The sequence below is a fragment of the Hemitrygon akajei genome, chromosome 8 (genome assembly GCF_048418815.1).
Source record: "Hemitrygon akajei chromosome 8, sHemAka1.3, whole genome shotgun sequence".
In the NCBI taxonomy this organism is placed as follows: domain Eukaryota; kingdom Metazoa; phylum Chordata; class Chondrichthyes; order Myliobatiformes; family Dasyatidae; genus Hemitrygon; species Hemitrygon akajei.
This window is the reverse complement of record NC_133131.1, coordinates 137,989,965-138,014,736: the sequence shown is the minus strand read 5'-3', so window position 1 is coordinate 138,014,736 and position 24,772 is coordinate 137,989,965. Positions and strand designations below refer to the sequence as shown.

Here is a 24,772-nt window from a genome sequence, read left to right as displayed (position 1 = left end):
TTCCTACCCTCACTGTTGCGTGGCACAGACACAAATCCCGAGATTAATATGTTTTAGATCCTGTTTCTCAGCTTCCTTCCTAACTCCCTGTATTCTATTTTCAGGACCTCGTCCCTTTCTCTACCCATGTCATTGGTAGCAATATGTACCATGACTTCTGGCTGCTCACCCTCCCTTTTCAGGATATTGTGGACGTATCCAGATACATCTCGGACCCTGGTACCTGGGAAGCAAACTAACACCTGTGTTTCCTTTTCATGTCCACATAATCGCCTATCTGTCCCCTGACAAAAGAGTCCCCTATTACTGCTGCCACCCTTTTCAGTTCCCTACTCGTCTGAGCCACAGGGCCAGAGTAGCTTCCCCAAGTTGGGTTGTTACCCCACAACAGTACTCAAAATGGAGTACTTATTTTTGAGGGGGATGACAACAGGGATGCTCTCCACTATCTGACATTCTATTTTCCTCTCTCGACACTCATTTATCTGTCTCCTTTCACCTCGAGGTGACTACCTCCCTGTAGCTGCTGCCCATCACTCCGTCACTTACCCTAATTAGCCAAAGGTCATCCAGCTGTAACCCCAGTTCCCTAAAAATGTCTCTAAGGAGCTGCATCTCGATGCACCTGGCACAAATGTGGCCATTGGAGAGGCTGAGAGTCTCCTGGAAATCCGACAACTGACAACCAGAACAGAACACTGGCTCTGCAGACATACCCCGATTCTCTCTAGAGTTGAATAGGAAATAAGGAATGGACTTACCTAGCCTCCACCTGTTCTAACCGAATCCTTGTTGAGACAAACCCTTACTACCCTGATTCAAGTCTACTCCGATGACAATTGCTCCCACGATGAGCGCTCCGTTAGGCAGTACCTCGCTTTTCTAGAAACTGGCTTCATAAAAGATCTTTGTCGGAGCTGCGCGGGAACTCACCTGCTGCATCTGCGCAGTACTTCAATGAACAAGTATATAAGCTATCTTATGTGTTTTTATTTATACTTCTTTTATTGTGTTCTTTATTTTATTGATTTTATTGATACAAGGATGTTGCCTGGATTGGGGAGCATGCCTTATGAGAATAGGTTGAGTGAACTCAGCCTTTTCTCCCTGGAGCGAGGGAGGATGAGAGGTGATTTGATAGAGTTGTAGAAGATGATGAGAGGCATTGATCATGTGGATAGTCAGAGGCTTTTTCCCAGGACTGAAATGGTTGCCAGAAGAGGACACAGGTTTAAGGTGCTGGGGAGTAGGTACAGAGAAGATGTCACAGGTAAGTTTATTTTTAACTCAGAGAGTGGTGAGTGCGTGGAATGGGCTGCCAGCAACTGTGGTGTAAGCGGATACAATAGGGCCTTTTAAGAGACTTTTAGATAGGTACATGGAGATTAGTAAAATAGAGGGCTATAGGTAAGCCTAGTAATTTCAAGGGTAGGGACATGTTCAGCACAACTTTGTGAGCCAAAGGGCCTGTATTGTGCTGTAGGTTTTCTATGTTTTTTTGTGATGCCTTGAATCCATTCATTCACCCTTGTGTACTGAAAATCACCTTAAACAATCTTGAAGAATATATTCCATCTACTACCACCCACTGTATTCCACGAGCTAGCCAATTCCAAATCCATGCAGCCAATTTTCCACAGGTCACATGCCTCATGGGGTTGGGGAGGAGGTGGGCAGGAAGAGAGAGGGAAAAAAAGAATACAAAGGCATTCCAGCTTTTATGAGATAGCCCAGCCATCCAAGTTGAGGGACTAAAACAGTAAGTGAGCAAAAGGTTTGAATTGGGGTAGACTGCAGAAGGTCATTGGGCTCAAACAAATTACAAAAGTAGAAAGAAACAAAGCCATCCACAAACAAGAGAAGATCTGCAGATGCTGGAAATCCAAGCGACAAACACAAAATACTAGAGAAACTAGTCCTGCTATAGATACAGCCTGGTCTGCTGAGTTACTCTAGCATTTGTGTGTGTTGTGCAGAAACAAAACCATGGGCACATGTGGTGAACTACATATACCTGTCTAGACTGCTCCTGTGGCTCCTCCCACAGACCCCTGCTGACTGCTCCTGTGGCTCCTCCCACAGACCCCTGCTGACTGCTCCTGTGGCTCCTCCCACAGACCCCTGTATAAAGGCGATTGAGGCCTGATGCCCGGCCTCATTCTCCAGGATGTAGTGTTGTTCATTCTTCCAGTCAATAAAAGCCGATATCTCGCTTCTTACGTCTCTGAGTGAGTTATTGATGGTGCATCAGCACATTTGCAAATAGGGATATAACCTTTAAAACTGTCAGAGCTGGAACGAAAGTTGGTTAGCATGTAAGGTGATGATTCTTGAGAGAGATCATGCTTGACTAAGGCTGCAGGTAACAGAGATTTACATAAGCTTAAGTTTACAGGAGTACAAACTGCAAAGGATGACCTGATCCTGTGGTAGTCAGGCAATGGTATTAACATCACAAACAAGAGAAAGCCTGCAGATGCTGGAAATCCAAGTGACTCAGTGGAGACCTGCTGAGTTCCTCCAGCATTTTATGTGTGTTGCAATGTTATTCATAAATTGTTATTCCTCTCCAAGCCTTGTGACTCATAGGGTGGCAACCTCGCCGTTTCTTTAGCATTTTGTCTGTTTTTTTACGAGGCTGAGCTGCTAGCTCGACGCTCAACCCAACGTGGATAGAAAGCTTGCAGGGAGTCAGCTGGGTACAAACCTAGGACCATTTGCCTCGAATTCCAATGCTGATGCCACTACACCACCGGCCGGCTATTTTGTTATTAACATCAATGGTATTGTTGACAACCATGTAGTTGCATGTTCACTGAGAATAAAATGTTATTATAACCAATGTTAAGTATCAATTTATTATATACAGGGACGGAGTAATTGTTGCCTCAAAAAGGCAACAATTGTACCAGCACCTAAGAAGAATAATGTGAGCTACCTTAATGACTATCGCCCAGTAGCACTCCCATCGAGAGTGATGAAATGCTTTGATAAGTTGGTCATGACTAGACTGAACTCCTGCCTCAGCAAGGACCTGGACCCATTGCAATTTGCCTATTGCCACAATAGGTCAAAGCAGATGCAATCTCAATGACTTTCCACATTGCTTTAGAGCACCTGGACAACACCAACACCTATGTCAGGATGCTGTTCATCGACTACAGCTCAGCATTTAATACCATCATTCCCACAATCCTGATTGAGAAGTTGCAGAACCTGGGCCTCTTTACCTCCTTCTGTAATTGGAGGCTTGACTTCCTAACTGGAAGACCACAATCAGTGCGGATTGGTGATAACATATCCTCCTCACTTACGATCAACACTGTCACAACTCAGGGGTGTGTGCTTAGCCCACTGCTCTACTCTCTCTATACCCTTGACTGTGTGGCTAGGCAGAGCTCAAATACCATTTATAAATTTGCTGATGATATAACCATTGTTGGTAGAATCTCAGTTGGTGAGGAGAGGGCATACAGGAGTGAGATATACCAACTAGGAGAGTGGTGCCACAGCAACAACCGGGCACAATGCCAGTAGATGAAAGAGCTGATTGTGGACTTCAGGAAGGGCAAGACAAATGAACACATACCAATCCTCAGAGGGATCTGAAGTAGAGAGTGTGAGCAGTTTCAAGTTCCTGGGTGTCTAGATCTCTATGGATCTAACATGGTCCCAACATATTAATGTAGTTATAAAGAAGGCAAGGCAGCAGCTATACTTTATTAGGAGTTGGAAGAGATTTAGTATGTCAACAAATACACTCAAAAATTTCTATAGATGTACAATGGAGAGCATTCCGACAGGCTGCATCACTGTCTGTTAAGGGGGGGGGGGGGGGGGTTGCTACTGCACAGGACCGAAAGAAGCTGCAGAGGGTTGTAAATCTAGTCAGCTCCATCTTGCATACTAGCCTACAAAGTACCCAGGACATCTTCAGGGAGTAGTGTCTCAGAAAGGCAACGTCCATTATTAAGGACCTCCAACGCCCAGGGCATGCCCTTTTCTCACTGTTACCATCATGTAGGAGGTACAGAAGCCTGAAGGCACACACTCAGTGATTCTTAAATGGACATTGAACCCTTGGACACCACCTCACTTTTTTAAAATATGCCGTATTTGGGTTTTTTTTTACACGTTTTTAAAATCTATTCAATATATGTTTACAGTAATTGATTTATTTATTATTTATTTTATATTATTTATTATTTTCTTCTTCTATATTATGTATTGCATTGTACTGCTGCTGCACCTAACCCTAAGTTAACAAATGTCATGTCACATGCCGGTGATAATAAATCTGATTCTGAATAAAAAGAAATAGCAAACAGAATTTTTAGCATGACGTGAATTGGAGGAAACTTTTGCTCATCAAGGATTAGGTCTAAGTTAGACAGAAATAATGACAAACTAAAGGAAACAAAGAGGGCAAGAGAGACACAAAGTGATGCATCTTCTAGATGTCAACTGGTGGATGTAAAACAAAACACTTTGTTCATATTAAATATCGCTGAGCGGCGCATATTTGAAGGAAGGCAAAGTTCCCAGTATTCTGAGGGAAGAACAAGAAACCATTCTTTAGCTACAACAGTGTTGTCAGGATTAGAAAAGACAAGTCTAGGGCCCATTCAACCAGACGGTGGCGAAAATGCAAGCCAGCATTGCAAGAGTGTATTAATAAGTGACTGTTTCATATTGGACTGAAACTAAACCAATATTATCTATGACCAAAATTGTTCAGGCCAGTTGTGAGGTTTACAAATTTGGATCAACAAGAGCTGAACAGATTGCATTCTAAATGGTGAAAAGCTAGTTACCTAAGGGAAATAATATAATTGCAGACTCCCTGGTGACAATTGTTTAATTTTTGGGGATATGAATGAATGGTCTGAGAACTGCAAAAAAGCAAGCGTCTCCAATTAAAATTCTCCAACTTACATTCAAATCACACTATGGTCGTCCTTTTGTCTCCTTCAATATCAAAGCCAGATCACTATGCTCTGTAAATACTACATATTCATTTGTTTTAATCACAGCAACATTCAGATGCCTGTGACTTACCGCTTATCTATTTTCTTACCTCTCTGTAAAATATTCCTTAAAATGTTTCCCCCCTCTGCTATCTCTTCCTGTAGTTTATATCATTTTTTTCCCACTTTGGTGACAGTATGCAGTCCTTTTGGACATTTCACTGAGTTTAAAACACTGCAGAATCCCAAGCTGTTGAAGTTGAACGAATTGAATACAGAATGAACTCAAGAGGACGTGTGGCATTTTTTATGTTTCCATATTCCTCAAAGTGAAGAACATCTAACTCCAAACAGTTTTTCAATATAGGGCAACAGAAAGGCACAATTATCCAATATCCTACCCATTTCGACAATTATTTCTGCTCTTAGAAAGAAAGTGAAAATTGCAGGAGTGGCAAAGAACTCAGTGATCTGTGAATTATTGTTGGTGTTTACCTGCTCAATCATGATAAATCTGGCAGATTACTAAAAGCCCCCCAAAAATAGCCAGGTTACAGAAAGAGATTTCCTCTTGTGTAATCACGTACAGATATAAGTTGGTACGAGTGAAAGATGCTCTGTTCATTATCAAAGTTCAGTATAAACTGAAAACATCTACTGCAACAGTTTCTCATAAGTGGCACGTTTCCATTTATCCAGCACTTACAAAAATGGAAACAATAAATACTAACCTCAATTTCCTTCAGGTTCATCAGTTCCTTTGGAAAGGCAGAAAGGAAGTTTTCCAGCCACAGCAAACTTATCTCTTTCATTTCTTCTCTATCTTCTTGTAAATAATAGTCAATTTTAATTGCTTTTGCTGTTTCTATGATACTGCTTTTTGGTTTTAATTTTACACCTCCAATTGTTGAACCAATAAAAATTCTCTTCATTGTTGGATAAGTAAACTGGGTGCTCCCCGGATTGTCCTTTATGAAGTTTAAAATAGCATTTGAAACGCAAGAGCCTGATCTCAATGCACAAAGAGAAGAATAGTTTCTCATGGTATGGTCATTATCAGAAATACTAAACTGTTTCACCTTTTCATCAAGTGATATGATCTCTTTAAACGCATCTATGGTAAGAATGTTTTTACCTTTCGATACAGCAATAAAGGAAGCAAACGTCCCCTCTGTGTATAGCCTCTGTGCAAAGAAGGATTCAGAATCATTGGTTGGAAAATGTTGCTTAATAAACTCTCTCTCGGACTTTGCTGGCCCTTCGATAGGTGTAAATTGCTCTTCCAAATCATTGGCCTCAAGTACCGGTAAAAAATAAAAACCTGCGCCCAGTCCCGCAGAAATAAGTAGAGGAATTGTGAAGAACCACCAGGGATGTGTGCCAACAATCTTCCCGAGCTTCTTAAAAGCTGTCCTGAAAACTTTCTCAACACAGTTTGTCTTATAACAGGACATGATGAAAGTTCAGCAAAACTCCAAAACCTTTATCTCTTCAAAATGTCGTGTTCAAAATCAGGAAGAAGCAACAATCTGGAGATCACTGCGCATGTGTATTCATTCACATGGCTATTAAAATAACGCCATCGGTGACTGCAATGAGGCGTATTCTAAAACAGACTTCCCGTCAACCGGTTTGGAGACAGTTTCGATTCTGATAACGGTCTAATGCAGTGTAGGGCGTATGTGGGGTTATGCTTATGCGTGCGTACTTCCGTACGTGACTGCGTGCTGGATAGGATGGGTGGAGTCTTGTCAGACAATGATTCGACTCACTGCGCGCTGAGGCTGTTGGTTTATCACCATGTTAAAGGAAAATATTGTGATATGTTAACTATTTTTGCTGATGGATCAAAAGATAATTTAACTGGGAATGTTGGTGTGGCTGCTTCTGTGCCTGGATTAATAATTGATTACCTGACTGGCAGACCACAGTACGTGCGCTTGCAACACTGTGTGTCAGACAGAGTGGTCAGCAGCACTGGGGCTCCACAGGGACTGTCCTGTCTCCCTTTCTCTTCACCATCTACACCTCGGACTTCAGCTACAACACAGACTCTTGCCATCTTCGGAAGTTTTCTGATGAGTCTGCCATAGTTGGATGCATCAGCAAGGGAGATGAGGCTGAGTACAGGGCTACAGTGGGAAACTTTGTCACATGGTGTGAGCAGAATCATCTGCAGCTTAATGTGAAAAAGACTAAGGAGCTGGTGGTGGACCTGAGGAGGGCTAAGGCACCAGTGACCCCTGTTTCCATCCAAGGGGTCAGTGTGGACATGATGGAGGATTACAAATACCTGGGGATACGAATTGACAATAAACTGGACTGGTCAAAGAACACTGAGGCTGTCTACAAGAAGGGTCAGAGCCGTCTCTATTTCCTGAGGAGACTGAGGTCCTTTAACATCTACTGGACGATGCTGAGGATGTTCTACGAGGCTGTGGTGGCCAGTGCTATCATGTTTGCTGTTGTGCGCTGGGGCAGCAAGCTGAGGGTAGCAGACACCAACAGAATCAACAAACTCATTTGTAAGGCCAGTGATGTTGTGGGGGTGGAACTGGACTCTCTGACGGTGGTGTCTGAAAAGAGGATGCTGTCCAAGTTGCATGCCATCTTGGACAATGACTCCCATCCACTCCATAATGTACTGGTTAGGCACAGGAGTACATTCAGCCAGAGACTCATTCCACCGAGATGTAACACTGAGCATCATAGGAAGTCATTCCTGCCTGTGGCCATCAAACTTTACAACTCCTCCCTCAGAGTGTCAGACACTCTGAGCCAATAGGCTGGTCCTGGACTTATTTCCACTTGGCATGATATTATTATTTAATTATTTATGGTTTTATATTGCTATATTTCTACATTATACTTGGTTGGCGCAGCTGTAACAAAATCCAATTTCCCTTGGGATCAATAAAGTATGTCTGTCTGTCTGTTATAGAAAACAATAAAGAAACGTCTTACTAACCATTTATCAGTACGATACATACAGCAGAATTGGTTGCCATCATTTTGGGCTTACAGTGGACATAGCTCATTTGTCCTTGCAAAGTTATAATTTGTTCAGATTCTTTTTCAGCTGTGACTAATCTTAAAACGGGTAATTCTTGCAATAGGTCAGATTTACTACTGGAAGCTCTTCAAACTTTATTTCATATTCAAAGTATTGGCTTTCTTATAGGTCTCTGCAAATAGAAGTGTTGAGGGGAATGAGTGGGTTGATTGTTCGGCCAAAAAGGTTTTTAAAAGTTCAACTGTGGATATTAGACCTTCCAGTTTGCAAATCAGAAGCTAAGGGGTTAGTGGGGCTAAAGATTAGGGGATTACCAAAAAAATGGTAATTTCTAAAAAATAAGGGACTTGTGGAAAGCCTGAAAGCCTAACTCACACTCCTGGTGTGGCCTTTAATATATTGGCGAGCCGGTGCTCCGGGTGTGGCCTTTTATATATTGGCGAGACCTGACGCAGACTGGGAGACTGTTTCGTGGAACGCCTACGCTCGGTCCGCCAGAAAAGGCAGGATCTCCCAGTGGACTCACATTTTAGTTCCAAGTCCCATTCCCATTCTGATATGTCTATCCATGGCCTCCTCTATTGTCAAAATGAATCCAAACTCAGGTTGGAGGAACAACACCTTATATACCGCCTGGGTAGCCTCCAACCTGATGGCATGAACATTGACTTCTCTAACTTCCGTTAATGCCCCTCCTCCCCTTCTTACCCCATCCCTGACATATTTAGTTGTTTGCCTGTGCTCCATCTCCCTCTGGTGCTTCCCCCCCCCCCTTTCTTTCTCCTGAGGCCTCCCGTCCCATGATCCTTTCCCTTCTCCAGCTCTGTATCACTTTCGCCAATCACCTTTCCACCTCTTAGCTTCATCCCACCCCCTCCGGTCTTCTCCTATCATTTCGCATTTCCCCCTCCCCCCTCTACTTTCAAATCTCTTACTATCTTTCCTTTCGGTTAGTCCTGACGAAGGGTCTCGGCCCGAAACGTCGACATTGCTTCTTCCTATAGATGCTGCCTGGCCTGTTGTGTTCCACCAGCATTTTGTGTGTGTTGTTGTTTGAATTTCCAGCATCTGCAGATTTCCTCGTGTTTGCTCACACATATTTTACTAAGTTAGTAGAAGTGAGTATTTCTGCAGAAACATGCCTAATTTTACTTGCACTATATTACACTTAGTACTACCCCATAGGATTCTTGGTCTGCACATCTAGAGATGTGTATTAAAAAAAAAACATCTTTTGAGGGTATATGATGAGGTATTGAGATCTTGGGTATCCAAAATCCAGGACAATCCTTGCACTCTGCAAGAGCTCCCCCACCAAAGAATCACCCTCTGTGGAGACTCTGCTCCTGACCAATGGTTTTAACCAGGCTGGAGCAGGTCTATGGTGCTGCGGCTAAGACGTCAGGAATCAGGGCTGTAACAGTGAGTTCTGGTCACTGTGGGAACAGCAGCAACTTCTGCACGTACGGATAGCTGGTACAATTTCCATTATCACCATCAGTCATCATCATCTGTTTGATAAAAGCTGCTGCTTCCCTCTCTGCTTGTTTGCGTAGCCCAGAAATATTTATTTCAGTCTGTTTTCACATACTCAGGATGAATTAATTATTTTTACTTGTAAGCTGTTCATGCAAAACAAGATTTGGTGATGGACAAAGGAAGTTTTATTCAGGAAACTGGGAAATCTCCCTGATATTTTTCAAAACTATCATTTAAATTCAGCTGATCATAAGAAGATAATTATCTTGAGCATTCATGAAAGGTTTTGCACCTCTGACATGGCAGCATAGACTCACTACTATTCAAAGTTCAAAGTAAATTTATTATCAAAGTACCTACAGTATACATCACCGGATACAACCTTGAGATTCAATTTGCAGACATTCACAATAAATAGAAAGAAACACAATAAAATCAATGAAAAACTGCACACAAGATGGACAAACAACCAATGAGCAGACAACAAACTGTGCAAGTACAAAAAGAAAAAAAAAGAAATATTAATAAAAAATGTAATCCCTATAGACATGTTAAACCAAATAAAACATGAAGTTGCACAAGAGCTAGAAAGAAACCATCCTGAAAACTACAACAATGCTATACAATAAACTAAGGACAATGCCACCCTCCAAAGTGCTAATAAGAACAGAATCACTTCAAAATCTACTCCAGAACCTGACAGTAATAGCAGCAACATCGATGTACTTTAGAGCCTCCACAGATTACTGATGCCACAACTGAACTTACAGACCAAATTGTCCCAACATTTAAGATCCCTGTGTCAGAATACATGGGCACAAAAAGACTCTGCATACCAAAGCAAAACATGATCAAAATTTGAAAAAAAAAATGTTAATACTGTCAACAATATTATATTACCACATTATTTAGGAAAGCTTGAAACATTTGAAGAACTACACACAATAAAATAGAGGCACTTATTGATGGAATCCAAAACTGAGCAGTGAAATGAGAACACTGAAATGGAAGAAGAGATTAAAAAACAAAATTGAAACCTTAAGAGCAGAAGCAGCCTGCATGATGGAGTATAAAATGGATAACACAAGCAAGAAAGTTATGAGAGAAGGTAAGGAATAGCAAGGAAATACAAGGTCAATAGAAGATAAGATCAACCTAACAAAAACATTTTACAATTTATAGATACATTAAGACAAAAGCTTGGTGAATATAAAGCCAGACTAAATAGATATATGATATGTGCCAGATGAAGAAAACCGAATCATCAGTTCTGGGACAGTGGTGTATCTGGAATATTGAAACTAAATTCCACGCACCTAAATGTCACCATCCCTAGCACAGAACTACCAACAAACACAGAGATTATTAACTTTTCTTAATATCTGGTTAAACAGGATGATGCACAATCAAGAAGCAAACTAGATTAGGGAAGAAAAATAACTCATATATTTGAACACATGTAAATGCTTGAAGTTAGAATGGATATTGTAAAAGCGGTTATAAAAATATACCTACAACTAGAGAAGTACCAGGAATGATAATATTCATAATTTTTAGTATAAAAAGTTATTTGCCTTCAACTGTACCTATTAATACATATCAACAATTGTATTAAAAATCCTGAAATGTGCCCAAATTTTTAAAATATATCTCTTGCCTTAGGGAGGAACATGAATGACCAATCAAGACATTGTTTTGTTACTTGTTTACAAACTATACATAAAATTGTAACATCTTGCAACTAATCACCACTCATTCAGATAACTACAATGTACTTATGGAAGAGCAGAAATGATGTCGTGAGGGTATGAAAGGATGTAAAAAACAACTGATTATAGATTCTCTCATTCTAAATCAAACCTGGCAGAAAAGCAGAAACCTTTCATGTTGTTATATTGACTACCAAGAGCATTTGATTCTGCCCCACATACGCGGTTAATAGAAGTTCTTAACATATATTAACTACACCCAATACATTTGAGATTCCTACATCTGATGAAGCATTGGTGTACAGTATATTAAGCACCCTATCTATTAACAACCAAAGAAGAACAAACATTGTTATCAAAATAAAGCGAGGCATTTTCCAGGGTGGGTCTTTAAGCCCACTATGATTTTGTCTTGCTCTAAACATTCTTTCTACTGAATTGAACTAAAATAGGATATCAAATCAGAAACAACCAAACAAGATATACCTTAACACACTTTCTAAATATGGATGATTTGAAATTATATGCTCCTTATTCAGTAAAGCTAAAGCAATTAATTCAAATAGTAGAACTATTTTCAAAAGATGTAAGTATTAATTTTGAACTGGGATAAATGCAGAATATTAAATATAAAGACAGATACAATAGAGCTAGCAGAATACAAAAGAGAACAGCAGGATACAATACAACCGATAGATGAATCTGAAACATATTAAGTATCTGGTATATCAACAAGCAAATGAAAATATATCGTAGTGCAATAAAAGGAAAACTTTGACTGAACTTACTTCAGAGTTTAAGAAAATCTACCAAACAGATCTCAATTGTAAAAATATTAAAAAGCCAATAAACATATTAGCTATACCTATATTAATGTATTCTTTTGGCTTAATATCTTGGTCCGAAACCAATCTGGAAAATTTACAAAAAAAAATCTGAAATGACAGATTTTAAAAGAACACTATGTACACTCGAACACATTTAATTAACATTACCTAGATCAGAAGAAGGACAAGAAAAACAGATATAAAAAATTTACACAACGGTCAGATAAAACTTCTTAGGATATACTTACATCAATGAAATCTGGATTCAGCACTTCACACAAACATTTGCAATTCTAATAAGAAATACACACCAGTAACTTAAATGAAAACACAGCCAAGAAAAATTAAGAAATTATCACTGTAGAAGAAAACAGTAAACTAATCAAAGAACATGACCCTCCATGGAAGACATCCCCACAGTCTGAGCAGACTAGGTGTCAACAAAGAAGCATCGAATGCCTGGCTCAGAGTTGGAGAACTCTTCCAAAAAACAGAGGGGTTCCTTCTGGCAATACAGGACCAGGTGGTTAGCACACAAAAATTATCAAAATTACATAATAAAAGAGCAACAAATTCAAGACAATTGATGCAGAAAATGCCAAGGGAAACCAGAAGTAATCCAACATATTTCAAGATCCTGCAGCAGTTTAACTCAATCTGATTACTTACACAGTAATCTAATGGCAAACATTATTCACCAAAATCTTGCTTTAAAATAGAAACTCTTAAAAAACATGATATCTTATTATAAAAGTATCCAGTTTTAGAGTTGGAGTCCAACAAATTATATTATGACTGATCCATTATTACAGAGAGGACTGTCAATAATAACTGTCAAGATGTAACATTACATGCTGGGAAATAAGAACAAATTACTTAATAGATATAGTCATTCCAAACAGACATTTCATACAGAAATCAGTAAGTGAAAAACTCCAGAAATATGCTGAATTAAAAGAGGAAATTGAAGGACTATGGAACATGAACATGGTATATACATTGTCCCAGTAGTAATATTAACAACTGATGTCATCCCAAAGTCACTACATGACAGCATTAAATAATTATGTCTAATCAGCCAGATTTATGTAAATCTCGAGAAAGCTAAACACCACCAGAATAGTCCGAAAGTTCCTAGCAATTGAGAAATGAGTGTGCTTAGCCATGTCTGTACCTTCAGTTTTGCCAGGTTGAGTTGAGAAAAAATAAAAATAGAATAATATTAATAAGTAATGAATATCAAAAACATGAGATGAATAGTCCTTGAAAGTGAATCCATGGGTTGTGGGTACAGCTTCATTGATGGGGTGAGTGAAATTATCCCCTTTGGTTCAAGAATCTGTTGGTTTGCATCTGAACCTTGTGGTGTGGGTCCTGAGGCTCCTGTACCTTCTTCTTGATGGCAGCAGTGAGAAGAGATCATGGTCTGGTTGGTGGGGTTCCTTGATGATGGATGCTCTGGATTGGCACCTGAACGTTTACAAGCCTGTTGTAAATTTCTATCCATGATCTAATCTCGCAGAGACAAAAAAAGCGAAAGTCCAAACCTGATGGATACTTCTTGTCCTCAAACCTGAACCCCATTGTAATTGAATTAATTTATTTAATACAATACAGCATGGAGAAGGCCCTCCTGGCCTTTCAAGCCCCGCCACCCAGCAATCCCCTGATTTAATTCTAGCCTAATCATGGGGCAATTGACAATGACCTGCTAACCTACCAACCGGTGCATCTTTGGACTGTGGGAGGAAACCAATGTGGACATGGGGAGAACATACAAACTTTTTACAGAGAGTTTACAGGCGATGCTGGGAATTGAACCCAGGTCTCTGATACTGTAAAACATTGTGCTAACCACTAGGCTACCGTGCTGCCAATTGCTGTGGCTGTGACAACCATTGTCTTCTCAGTCCCTAACTCTGCTGCATCTCACTGACCTCATGTTGTTTTAGCTGCATAACTCAATTCCCACAGAAATTAATGGTTTATTGATTTATTATTGTATCATGCACCAAGATACAGAGAAAAGCTTGTCTTGCATATGGTTTATACAGATCAAATCATTACACAGAGCATTGAACTTGTATAAGGTGAAAAATTAACAATGCAGAATGAAGTGTAAAAACTATCAAAAGAGTGCTGTGTAGATAAATGATAAAGTGCATACTAATAATGAAGTAGATAGTGAGGCCAAGCATCCATCTAATCATACAAAAGACACATTAAAGATGTCTGATAACAGAGGAATAGAAGCTGTCTTTGAGCTCAGTGCTATGTGCTTTCAGGCTTTAATTTCTTCTGCCTGTTGAGAGGGGGAGATAATATAAGACCATATGATATAGGAGCAGAATTAGGCCATTTGGCCAATCATATCTGCTCTGCCATTTTATCATAGCTATCCCATTTTTCCTCTCAGCCTCTATATCCTCTTTCATGCCCTAACCAATCAAAAATGTATCAACCTCTGCCTTAAATATTAGTAAAGACTTGGCCTCCACAGCTGCCTGTGGCAACGAATTCCACAGATTCATTAGCTAAAGAAATTCTTCCTCATCTCGGTTCTAAAAGGATGTCTCTCTATTCTGAAGCTATGTCCTCTGGTCCTAGACTTTCCTACAATAGGAAACATCCTTTCCAGATCTACTCTATGAAGGCCTTTCAACACTTGATAGGTTTCAACTAAATCACCCCTCATTCTTCTGAATTCTAGTGAACACAGGCACAGAGCCTGAAACGCTCTTCATAGGACAAGCCATTCAATCATGGAATCTTTTGCGTGAACATCCTTTAAACCCCCTCCAGTGTCAGCACATCCTTTCTAAGATAAAGGGCCTAAAACTGCTCAGAATACTCCAAGTGAGGCGTCACCAGTGCTTTATAAAGCCTTAACATTACATCCTTGCTTTTATATTCTAGTCCTCTTAAAAGGAATGCTGACATAGCATTTGCCTTCCTTCAGATGAGAACGTGTCTGGGGTGTGTGAAGCTTTGAGTATGCTGGCTGCTTTACTGAGGCAGTGAGAAGGGTAGACAGAATCCTGTGATGTGCTAAGCTTGTCCACAACTTTCTGCAGTTTCTTGTGGTCATGTACAGAGCAATTGTCAAACCAAGCTGTTATACATCCAGACAGAATGCTTTCTAAGGTGTATCAATAAAAATTGGTTAGAGTTAAAGGGGACGTGCCAAATTCTTTTAGCCTCCTGTGGAAGTAGAGACATTGGGGAGGTTTCTTATCTGTGTCATCGACATGGTTGGACCAGGACGGGCTATTGGAGATGTTCATTCCTAGGAACTTGGAGCTCTCAGCCCACTCAACATTGACACTGTCAATATACTAGAAGCACGTGTGCTGCACTTCTTCCTGAAGAAGATGTTCACAACTTTAAAAATTTAATAATATGTTTCTTTTGAATTCTTCATGAACTGTGAGCAGTGTGATTCAGAATGAAAAAGACAGAATTCTCCAAATGGTATTAAGGATGCCTACTATAAAATCATGGTTTGTCATCTTCCAGAGTATCCATTATTTCAAACAAATATGATCACCGACCAGGATGATGCAATTGATCATTCACTTCCCAAATGCTGTAATGTAGGGCACCTATGCCCCACGTTCAGCCCCAAGGTGGTATGGAGCTGGTAGAAGTTTCTCCATCATCATGCCAGCTTTGTAAGCAACAGAACAATACCTGAATTGAGTGCCATGATTATATTTGAAGATAAAGGTTGGCTTTATTAGTCAATCATACAGTCAAATTCATTGTTTTGCATCAATGGTCAACACAGTCTGAGGATGTGCTGGGGGCAGCCTCAGGTGTCAACACGCTTCCATTGCCAATATGACATGCCCATGATTTACTAATCCTAATATGTACATCTTTGGAATGTGTGAGGAAACCCACGCGATTACGGGAGAACATACACACTCTTTATAGATGGAAGCAGGAATTGTGGTCATGTGCAGAGCAATTGTCAAATTACTGATTACTGATCACTAGTGCTGTAAAGTAATTTGCATCTAATGACTGTGGAGGGTCATTGTGACACCATTTGTCTAACTTTTTCCCTGAAGTATATATTTTTTTTCATGCTGTTTAGTCAGTTTGTCACTATTCATTTCAACCAAGATTCAATGGTGGAACTGGCTTTTCAGATCTCTTATTCCAAAGAAGTGCCACTTATCAGTACTTCAGCTGCAACAAAAAAGACCCAATTACCTGTGCGCTGCTCCTTTGGTGTAACTACCTCCCCAAAGCTACTATCTATAAACACCTCATTCTCCCGAATGATCCGGAGGTCATCCAGCTCCTGCTCCAGTTCTGTAACGCGGTTTGTTAGGAGCTGCAGCTGGATGCACTTCTTGCAGGTGTCGTTGTCACAGACACCAGTGGTTTCCCTGACTTCCCACATCCTGCTAGAGGAGCATTCCAACATATTGTCTGGCACTCTCTCTGCTCTAAATGAGCAAAACAAAACTTACCGGAACCTACCCTCGCCTCTGCCTGTTCACGCCAAAGCCTGTTGAGCCAAAGCCGTCCCACTCTGACTCAGTCCACTCCGACGATGGCCGCTGTATATGGCGGTCTTTTTTTAAACCTTTGGCATGCTACGTCACATGCCTGCGCAGTCTACCCTCTTTTCCCCGATAAGTAAAAAAGGCTTCTCTCCGAGATGTCTTTAGTCCTTCACTCTCAGCCTCTTGCTTTGATTTAAGAAAGAGTGAGTTCAGCTGCAGGTTTTTAATTCAACTGTGGGAACATTGATTTTCAGGGCTCCCTGAAACCTGCCAATGATACTAGGAACTGAATATTATTATTATCTGGAGCTGAAAGTTTGATCGTCTAAAGCAGGGGTGGCCAACCTTTTACATTCCATGCATCAATTTTTTCACGCACGAGTTCAGATGTGCCATACAACTCTTGTACCCCCATTCAATTCTTGTAAAAATATGTTAAAAAAGACATATTTAGCATTTTTACATGATATATTGATTTAATATAATAACAAGATAAACATTACTTACCTTAATGAGACTTTTAACAAATATATTTTGTCTTCTTTTGATTTCTTCCTTTTTCTTAATCACATATTCTTTCCGTAACTCAGCCCCAAGCACTAGCTTCAGTTTTCCTTCTATTTCAGTCGGATGTTGTGTTTTATAGTGAGTATTAAGATCATGCTTTTTTCGCCTGTTTTCTCGGCTGAAAAAACAGCACCAAGACAACACCGGAGGACAGCGCCTTCAAGTGCAGTCGTTGCATCCGAAAACTGTCACTCCCGTGTGGGCCTCTACAGCCACAACAGACGCTGCTCTACCAACACAGACTGAAGCAAGACTTTCCAGGCACAGATCCATGGTCTCGCGAGACTAACAGATGCCATCAATCAATAATCAATAAGATCATATCTTCTATTATGTGAGAAAGTGTTTTCACAAATCATGTACAATGGTTTTCCTGATGGACCCGCTATAAATAAGAACTCATTTTCCCCACTGTTCATTGAATTCATGCTTACTATCACTTTCTGCTTTTCTTTTGCTCATTTTCTTTTGCACTGTGATGGGTAACTGAATGTAAAAACAAAGTGTAATTTTCGAAAAAGTACAAAACTGCAAATGTTCACAAAGGACGAACAAAGCACAACTCCATAGCACACGAGTGTCAATTGTAAGCTGACTGGCAAAAACCTGCGACGCACCGCTGGTGCAGACGCCTGGCGCCTCAGGATCAAACAAATATCAAACGTGTATTGAACAGTTATGGAACGACTGCAGAACAGAAGTCCTTCTTATCTAGTTTGACTCATTGAACATTTTTTTAAAAATTGAAAACAGATTAATATGAAAGAAGATAACATTCACTTAGGGATGCGCACGAAGTAATAAAATCGCTAAAAAATAATTGCTAAGTTTTAGATTTCTTTTCAGTAAAACCCATTTCTAGCTCTAAGGTACTTGAATTCCTGTTATAGATTTTTTTTCTACAAATCAGTTTTTGGTTAATACTCTTTGCATGAGTAAGCTTACTTTTTTATTATTATCACTGGGGTGCAATGCGCCACTTTTGGCTCATGCGCCATAGGTTGGCCATCCCTGGTCTAAAGCAATTAATCCTGCGCTTGAGGGACTTTGTAAATAGTTTCCTTTATGGGAACTTTGTTGGTTCTTTCCCCAGTAAATTTTGCAGAAAGTTTTGTTCTCACTTTACTTGACTGCAATAGCTCTGGTCTCTTCATTAACTTGTATGCATCTTATGTGTTGCACATACAGCAAAATGCATTGGGAGGTGGAAGTGGAATAGGAAAGGGAAGATGCATCCAGTGTCAGAAGAGCAATGCACATAGTTGCATTTACTGCTGGGGATACAATGTGGAATTCACTCACCTTTCAACCAGACCATATAATGAAGCCCACGTTTGACTTTTGTCCTTCCATCAAATAAAACAATTCCCAGAAAAATTCCTGCATACCCCCAATGATCAGTGCCAGACTAGGATTTCCAGAAACCACTGAAGTATAAATCACAATAGCCATTCACTAAGTAATTACTGCAGGTAAGGAAATATTTGATTCAAACAATGGTAACTTGACAAACTAACATATGCAATTACTTGAGTTCTCAAACCTTTCCAAGAAGTGATAATTCAGTGCTTAATATTTAATTTGAATAATATATTCTGGTATTGTTCCTGAATCCCTAACACCATGGTGAAAAGTGCACTTCACTTTTCTCATTCACAAATACTCAAAGAGGAGTCATAGACAATGACTTACTTTTACTGGCATAACAAAAGGAAAGGTCAAAGTGACTCCAACAGAATAGATTAGATACAGTTTCCACTGCAACCAGAAATTCGTGGTCAAATGCTGCAGTCAAATTGCGCACAGAAGTGGTCTCCATAAGCCGCAAACTGTAGGAGCAAAAATACACCATTCAGTCACATCTGATACTTTTTCAACCCATTTTCCTGCCTTCTCCCAGTAACCTTTAGACCATACCATAAGATATGTGCATAACCTCTGTGCCTTAAATATACCCATGACTTGACCTCCACAGATTCACCACTGCCTGGCTAAAGAAACTTCTCCCCATCTCTGTTCTAAATGGACATCCCTCTATTCTGAGGTTGTTTCTTCTAGACTCCCCCACTATAGGAAACATCCTTTCTACATTCACTCCATCAAGGTGTTTAAACATTCAATAGATTTCAGTGAGTTACCTCTTATTCTTCTGAATTCCAGTGAGTAGAGACCTAAATCCATAAAACACTCCTCATATGATACGCCTTTCAAATTGTTCAGCTGCCAATTTGCCTAAATTAACATCATTTTGGTCATTTGCACAGTGAATGCCCTATAATGCAGACTAATCAAGAGGAAATACTCCTTTCATATTTCTACATTCTACCCATCGGTATCCCAGAACAGTGAGTTGCCAATCATGCCTACCCAAGTCAAATCAAGTCAACTTTTATTGTCATTTTGACCATAACTGCTGGTACAGTGCATAGTAAAAATGAGACAATGTTTTTCAGGACCATGGTTTACATGACACAGTACAAAAAACTAGACTGAACTACGTAATTAAAAAAAACACAAAGAAAGCTACACTAGACTACAGACCTACACTGGACTGCATAAAGTGCACAAAAAAGAGGCATTACAATAAATAATAAACAGGACAGTAGGGCAAGGTGTCAGTCTAGGCTTCTGGTCCAGGAGTCTGATAGCTTGGGGGAAGAAACTGTTACATAGTCTGGTCGTGAGAGCCCGAATGCTTTGGAGCCTTTTCCCAGATGGCAGGAGGGAGAAGAGATTGTATGAGGGGTGCATGGGGTCCTTCATAATGCTGTTTCCTTTGCGGATGCAGCGTGTAGTGTAAATGTCCGTGATGGCAGGAAGAGAGACCCCGATGATCTTCTCAGCTGACCTCACTATCCACTGCAGGGACTTGCGATCCAAGATGGTGCAATTTCTGAACCAGGCAGTGATGCAGTTGCTCAGGATGCTCTCAATACAACCCCTGTAGAATGTGATGAAGATGGGGGGTGGGAGATGAACTTTCCTCAGCCTTCGCAAAAAGTAGAGATGCTGCTGGGCTTTCTTTGCTATGGAGCTGGTGTTGAGGGACCAGGTGAGATTCTCTGTCAGGTGAACACCAAGAAATTTAGTGCTGTTTACAATCTCTAATGAGGAGCCGTCGATGTTCAGTGGGGAGTGGTCGCTCCGTGCCCTCCTAAAGTCAACAACCATCTCTTTTGTTTTGTTCACATTAAGAGACAGGTTGTTGGCTCTGTACCAGTCCATTAGCCGCTGCACCTCCTCTCTGTAAGCTGACTCGTCGTTCTTGCTGATGAGACCCACCACGGTCGTGTCATCGGCGAACTTGATGATATGGTTCGACCTGTGTGTTGCAGCACAGTCGTGGGTCAGCAGAGTGAACAGCAGTGGACTGAGCACACAGCCCTGGGGGGCCCCCATGCTCAGTGTGATGGTGTTGGAGATGCTGCTCCCCATCCGGACTGACTGAGGTCTCCCAGTCAGGAAGTCTAGGATCCAGTTGAGTTATTCCTCAGTCATGTTTCTGTAATAATTGTAATATCCATACTCTGAGTTCGTCTGTCTTACCTCCGGGCTTCTTGCATTAAAATAAATGCAAGTTAATCTATCAGGTCTTCCTCATTTCCTGCCTATTCTAGCTACTGAACTTGCAAGGAATATCTTTGCAACAATTTTTCCATTTGCCACAGTTTTCCACATCTATTCTCTCGACTTGCCCCAGACTACATTAAACCTTTCCAAGTAGTATTAGCAGATCTCCCCTCCAGAATAATACTCCCCCTTTAGTTCAGATACAACACTACCCACTTGTACAGGTCCATTGTAATTACCCTCGAGCCTACAACTGTGGCATCTTTGGTTGATAGTGGTGTCTCAGGTAGATAGAGTCATACCAAATGCTTTTGGAAGGGTGAGGCCCAATTTGGAGTACTGTCTGCAGTCTTGGTCACCTACCAACAGGTCAGATGTCAATAATGTTGACAGAGTGCAGAGAAAATTTACAATGATGTTGCCAGGACTAGAGAACCTGAGTTATAAGGAAAGGTTGAATAGTTTTGGACTTTATTCCCTAGAGTGTAGAAGATTGAAGGGAGATTTGATAGAGGTATACAAAACTATGAGGTGTATAGATTGGGGAAATGCAAGAAGGCTTTTTCCACTGAGGCTGGGTGAGACTAGAACTAGGTGCAGCTCCGAAAGGAGAGAAGGACGCACCCACTAACCGCAGCTGCCATTTACTCTTGCCCACATTGCACAAGAATATGTGGATCCCAGATCGGCCTCTACAGCCACCAATAGACAACTCCATAGGAGGACATCTTACTTGACACGAATGATCATAATACAGTTACAAAGGAGAAGGTGCTTGAGAAACTGAAAGGTCTGAAAGTAGATGGGCTACACCGCAGGGTTCTGAAAGAGGTAGCTGAAGAGATTATGAAGGCATTAGTAGTGATCTTCAATAATTACTAGATTCTGAAATAGTTCAGGAGGACCAGAGAATACAAATGTTGCTTCACACTTTAAGAAGGGAGGGAGGAAAAAACTGGAAATTATACCGTAGGCCAGTTAGTCTAACTTCAGTGATTAGTAAGATTTTGAAGTTCGTTATTAAGGATGAGTTTTTGGGGTACTTGGAGGCATATGTTAAAATAGGCTGAAGTCAAGATGGTTTCTTTAAGGGTACATCTTTCATGATAGATCTGTTGTAATTTTTTGAGGAAATAACAGGCAGGACAGGTAAAGGTGTCCCCACCAAGAAGGCCTCAAAGCCCTCCACTACTTTCTTGACAATAGACCTCACCAGTTCCCCAACACCACCACACTCCTCCGGTTGGCAGAATTGGTACTCACACTTAATAACTTCTCTTTTGGCTCTTCCCACTTTCTTCAGACCAAGGGTGTAGCTATGGGCACTTGCATAGGCCCCAGCTATGCTTGCCTCTTCGTGGGTTATGTGGAACAGTCTACGCTTCAAATCTATACTGGTACTGCTCCCCAACTTTTCCTTCGCTACATTGACGACTACATTGGTGCTGCTTCCTGCACCCATGCTGAGCTCGTCAATTTTGTCGACTTTGCCTCTAACTTCCACCCAACCTCAAATTCACTTGGTCCATCTCGGACACTTCTCTCCCCTTTCTCGATCTCTCAGTCTCCATCTCTGGAGACAGACTGTCCACTGACATCTTCTATAAACCAACGGACTCTCATAACTACCTCGACTATACCTCTTCCCAACCTGACAAATGTAAAAATGCTATTCACTATTCCCAGTTCCTCCATCTCCGTCACATCAGCTCCCAGGATGATACTTTCCATTCCAGGACATCTCAAATTTCTTCAAGGATCGTGGTTTCCCTTCTGCCATCATCAATGCTGCCCTCACCTGCATCTCCTCCATTTCCTGCACTTAGGCCCTCATCCCATCCTCCTGTCACCACAACAGGGACAGGGTTCCCCTGATCCTCACCTACCACCCCACCAGCCTCCAGATCCAGCATATTATACTCCGCAACTTCCGCCACCTTCAACAGGACCCCACCACTAAGCACATCTTTCCCTCTCTACCCCTCTCCGCTTTTCGCAGGAATCTTTCCCTCCGCGACTGCCTGGTCCACACGACCCTCCCCACAGATCTCCCACCTGGTACTTACCCTGCAAACGGAAATGCTACACCTGCCCCTACACCCCCTCTCTTACCACCATTCAGGGCACCAAACAGTCCTTCCAGGTGAGGCAACTCTTCACTTGTGAGCCTGTTGGGGTCATCTATTGCATCCGGTGCTCCCGGTGCGGCCTGCTCTACATTGGCGAGACCCGACGCAGGTTGGGGGACCGCTTCGTCGAGCACCTCTGCTCCGTCCGCCACAACAGACAGGATCTCCCGGTTGCCACCCACTTCAACTCTGCTTCACATTCCCATTCGGATATGTCCATACATGGCGTCCTCTACTGGCATGATGAGGCAAAACTCAGGTTGGAGGAGCAACACCTCATATACCGTCTGGGTAGTCTCCAGCCCCTTGGTCTGAACATCGAATTCTCCAACTTCCGATAATTCCCTTCCCCCATCCCACTTTCACTCTGTCTCTTCTTCCAGCTGCCTGTCACCTCTCTCATGATTCTGCCTTCTTTTACTACCCATAGTGCTTTCCCCTTAGATTCCTTCTTCACCTCTCCGGCCTGTCCCCTCCCTGCCTCCCCTCCCCCACCCCTTGATCTTTCCTCTGATTGGTTTTTCACTTGGCACCCACCCACCTTCTCCTTCCCACCCTCCCCCCCTTCTTTATAGGGTCCCACCCCCTCTTTCTTCAGTCCTGACGAAGGGTCTCGGCCCAAAACTTTGACTGCTCATTTCCATGGATGCTGCCAGACCTGTTGAGTTCCTCCAGTGTGTTGTACATGTTGGTTTGACCACAGCATCTGCAGTGTACTTTGTGAGTTAGTGGATGTTGTTTATTTGGATTTTCAGAAGGTGTTTTATAAGGTGCCACATGTGATAAGAACCTATAGTATTACAGAAAAGACCGTAGAATAGATAGAGGATTGACTAACTGGCAGGAGGCAAATGGGTATAAAGAGCACCTTTTCTTGTTGGCTGCTGATGATAGTGGTGTTCCATAGGGGTCGGTGTTGGGACCGCTTCTTTTCACATTATACGTCAATGATTTGGATGATGGAATTAAAGGCTTTAAGGCCAAGTTTGCTGATGATACAAAAATAGGTGGTGAGCCAGGTCGTGTTGATGAAGCAGAGAGTCTGCAGAAGGATTTAGACAGATTAGAAGAATAGGCAAGAAAGTGGCAGATGGAATACAGTGTAGGGTAAATGTATGGTCATGCACTTTAGTGGAAGGAATAAAGGCTCAGGCTATTTTCTACATAGTGAGCAAATTCAGAAATCAGAGGTGCAAAGGGACTCATGAGTTCTTGTACTAGATTCCCCAAAGGTTAATTTGCAAATTGACTCAGTGGTAAGGAAGGTAAATGCAATATTAATATTCATTTTAAGAGGACCAGAATATAAAAGCAAAGATGCAACACTAAAGCTTTATAAGGGATTGGATAGACAGTACTTGGAGCATTGTGAGCAGTTTTGGGTGCTTTATCTGAAAAGAAAGATGTGCTAGCATTGGAGAGGGTACATAGGAGGTTCACGAAAAGGATTCCAGGAATTAAAGGTAATACTTTGAGGAGCATTTGATGGTTCAGGCCTGTACTCATTGGAGTTTAGAAGAATGGTGGGGTGGACTGGAGGTGGTGAGTTGGGGGTGTCTGATTGAAACCTATTGAATTTTGAAAAGTCTAGGTTGTCTGGACAAGGAGAGGATGTTTTCTGTAGAAGGTGTTTCTAGGACCAGAGTGCTCAGCCTTAGAATAGAGTGACATCCCTTTATAACAGAAATGAGGAGTAATCTCTTCAGCCAAAGAATGGTGCATTTGTGGAATTTATTGCCACAATCATTGAGCATATTTAAAGCAGAGGTTAATAGGTTCTTGATTCGTAAGGATGTTAAATGTTACAAAGAAAAGGTAAGAGAATGGGGTTGAGAGGGATAATAAAACACCCATGTTGAAATGGTGGAACAGTCTCAATGGGCTAATTATTGCATTATTACAATTGTCTATCTCCATTATTATGACCTGAATGAGGAATATCAGTGCTCAAGGTGATTTGGAATGAGGATGATAGGGGCATGGATTTTCAATGT

General features: G+C 41.3%; 1 protein-coding gene across 1 annotated transcript in view; it reads right to left on the bottom strand.

Annotated features, from left to right (window-relative positions):
- LOC140732300 (patched domain-containing protein 3-like) overlaps positions 1-6,614 on the bottom strand; it is a 54,469-nt gene extending 47,855 nt beyond the window's left edge. The window contains exon 1 of the mRNA XM_073054722.1: positions 5,699-6,614. Within this exon, the coding sequence (XP_072910823.1) occupies positions 5,699-6,421 (723 nt within the window). The 5' untranslated portion in view covers positions 6,422-6,614. The remainder of the gene's footprint in view (positions 1-5,698) is intronic.
- Between the last annotated feature and the right edge of the window lie 18,158 nt (positions 6,615-24,772).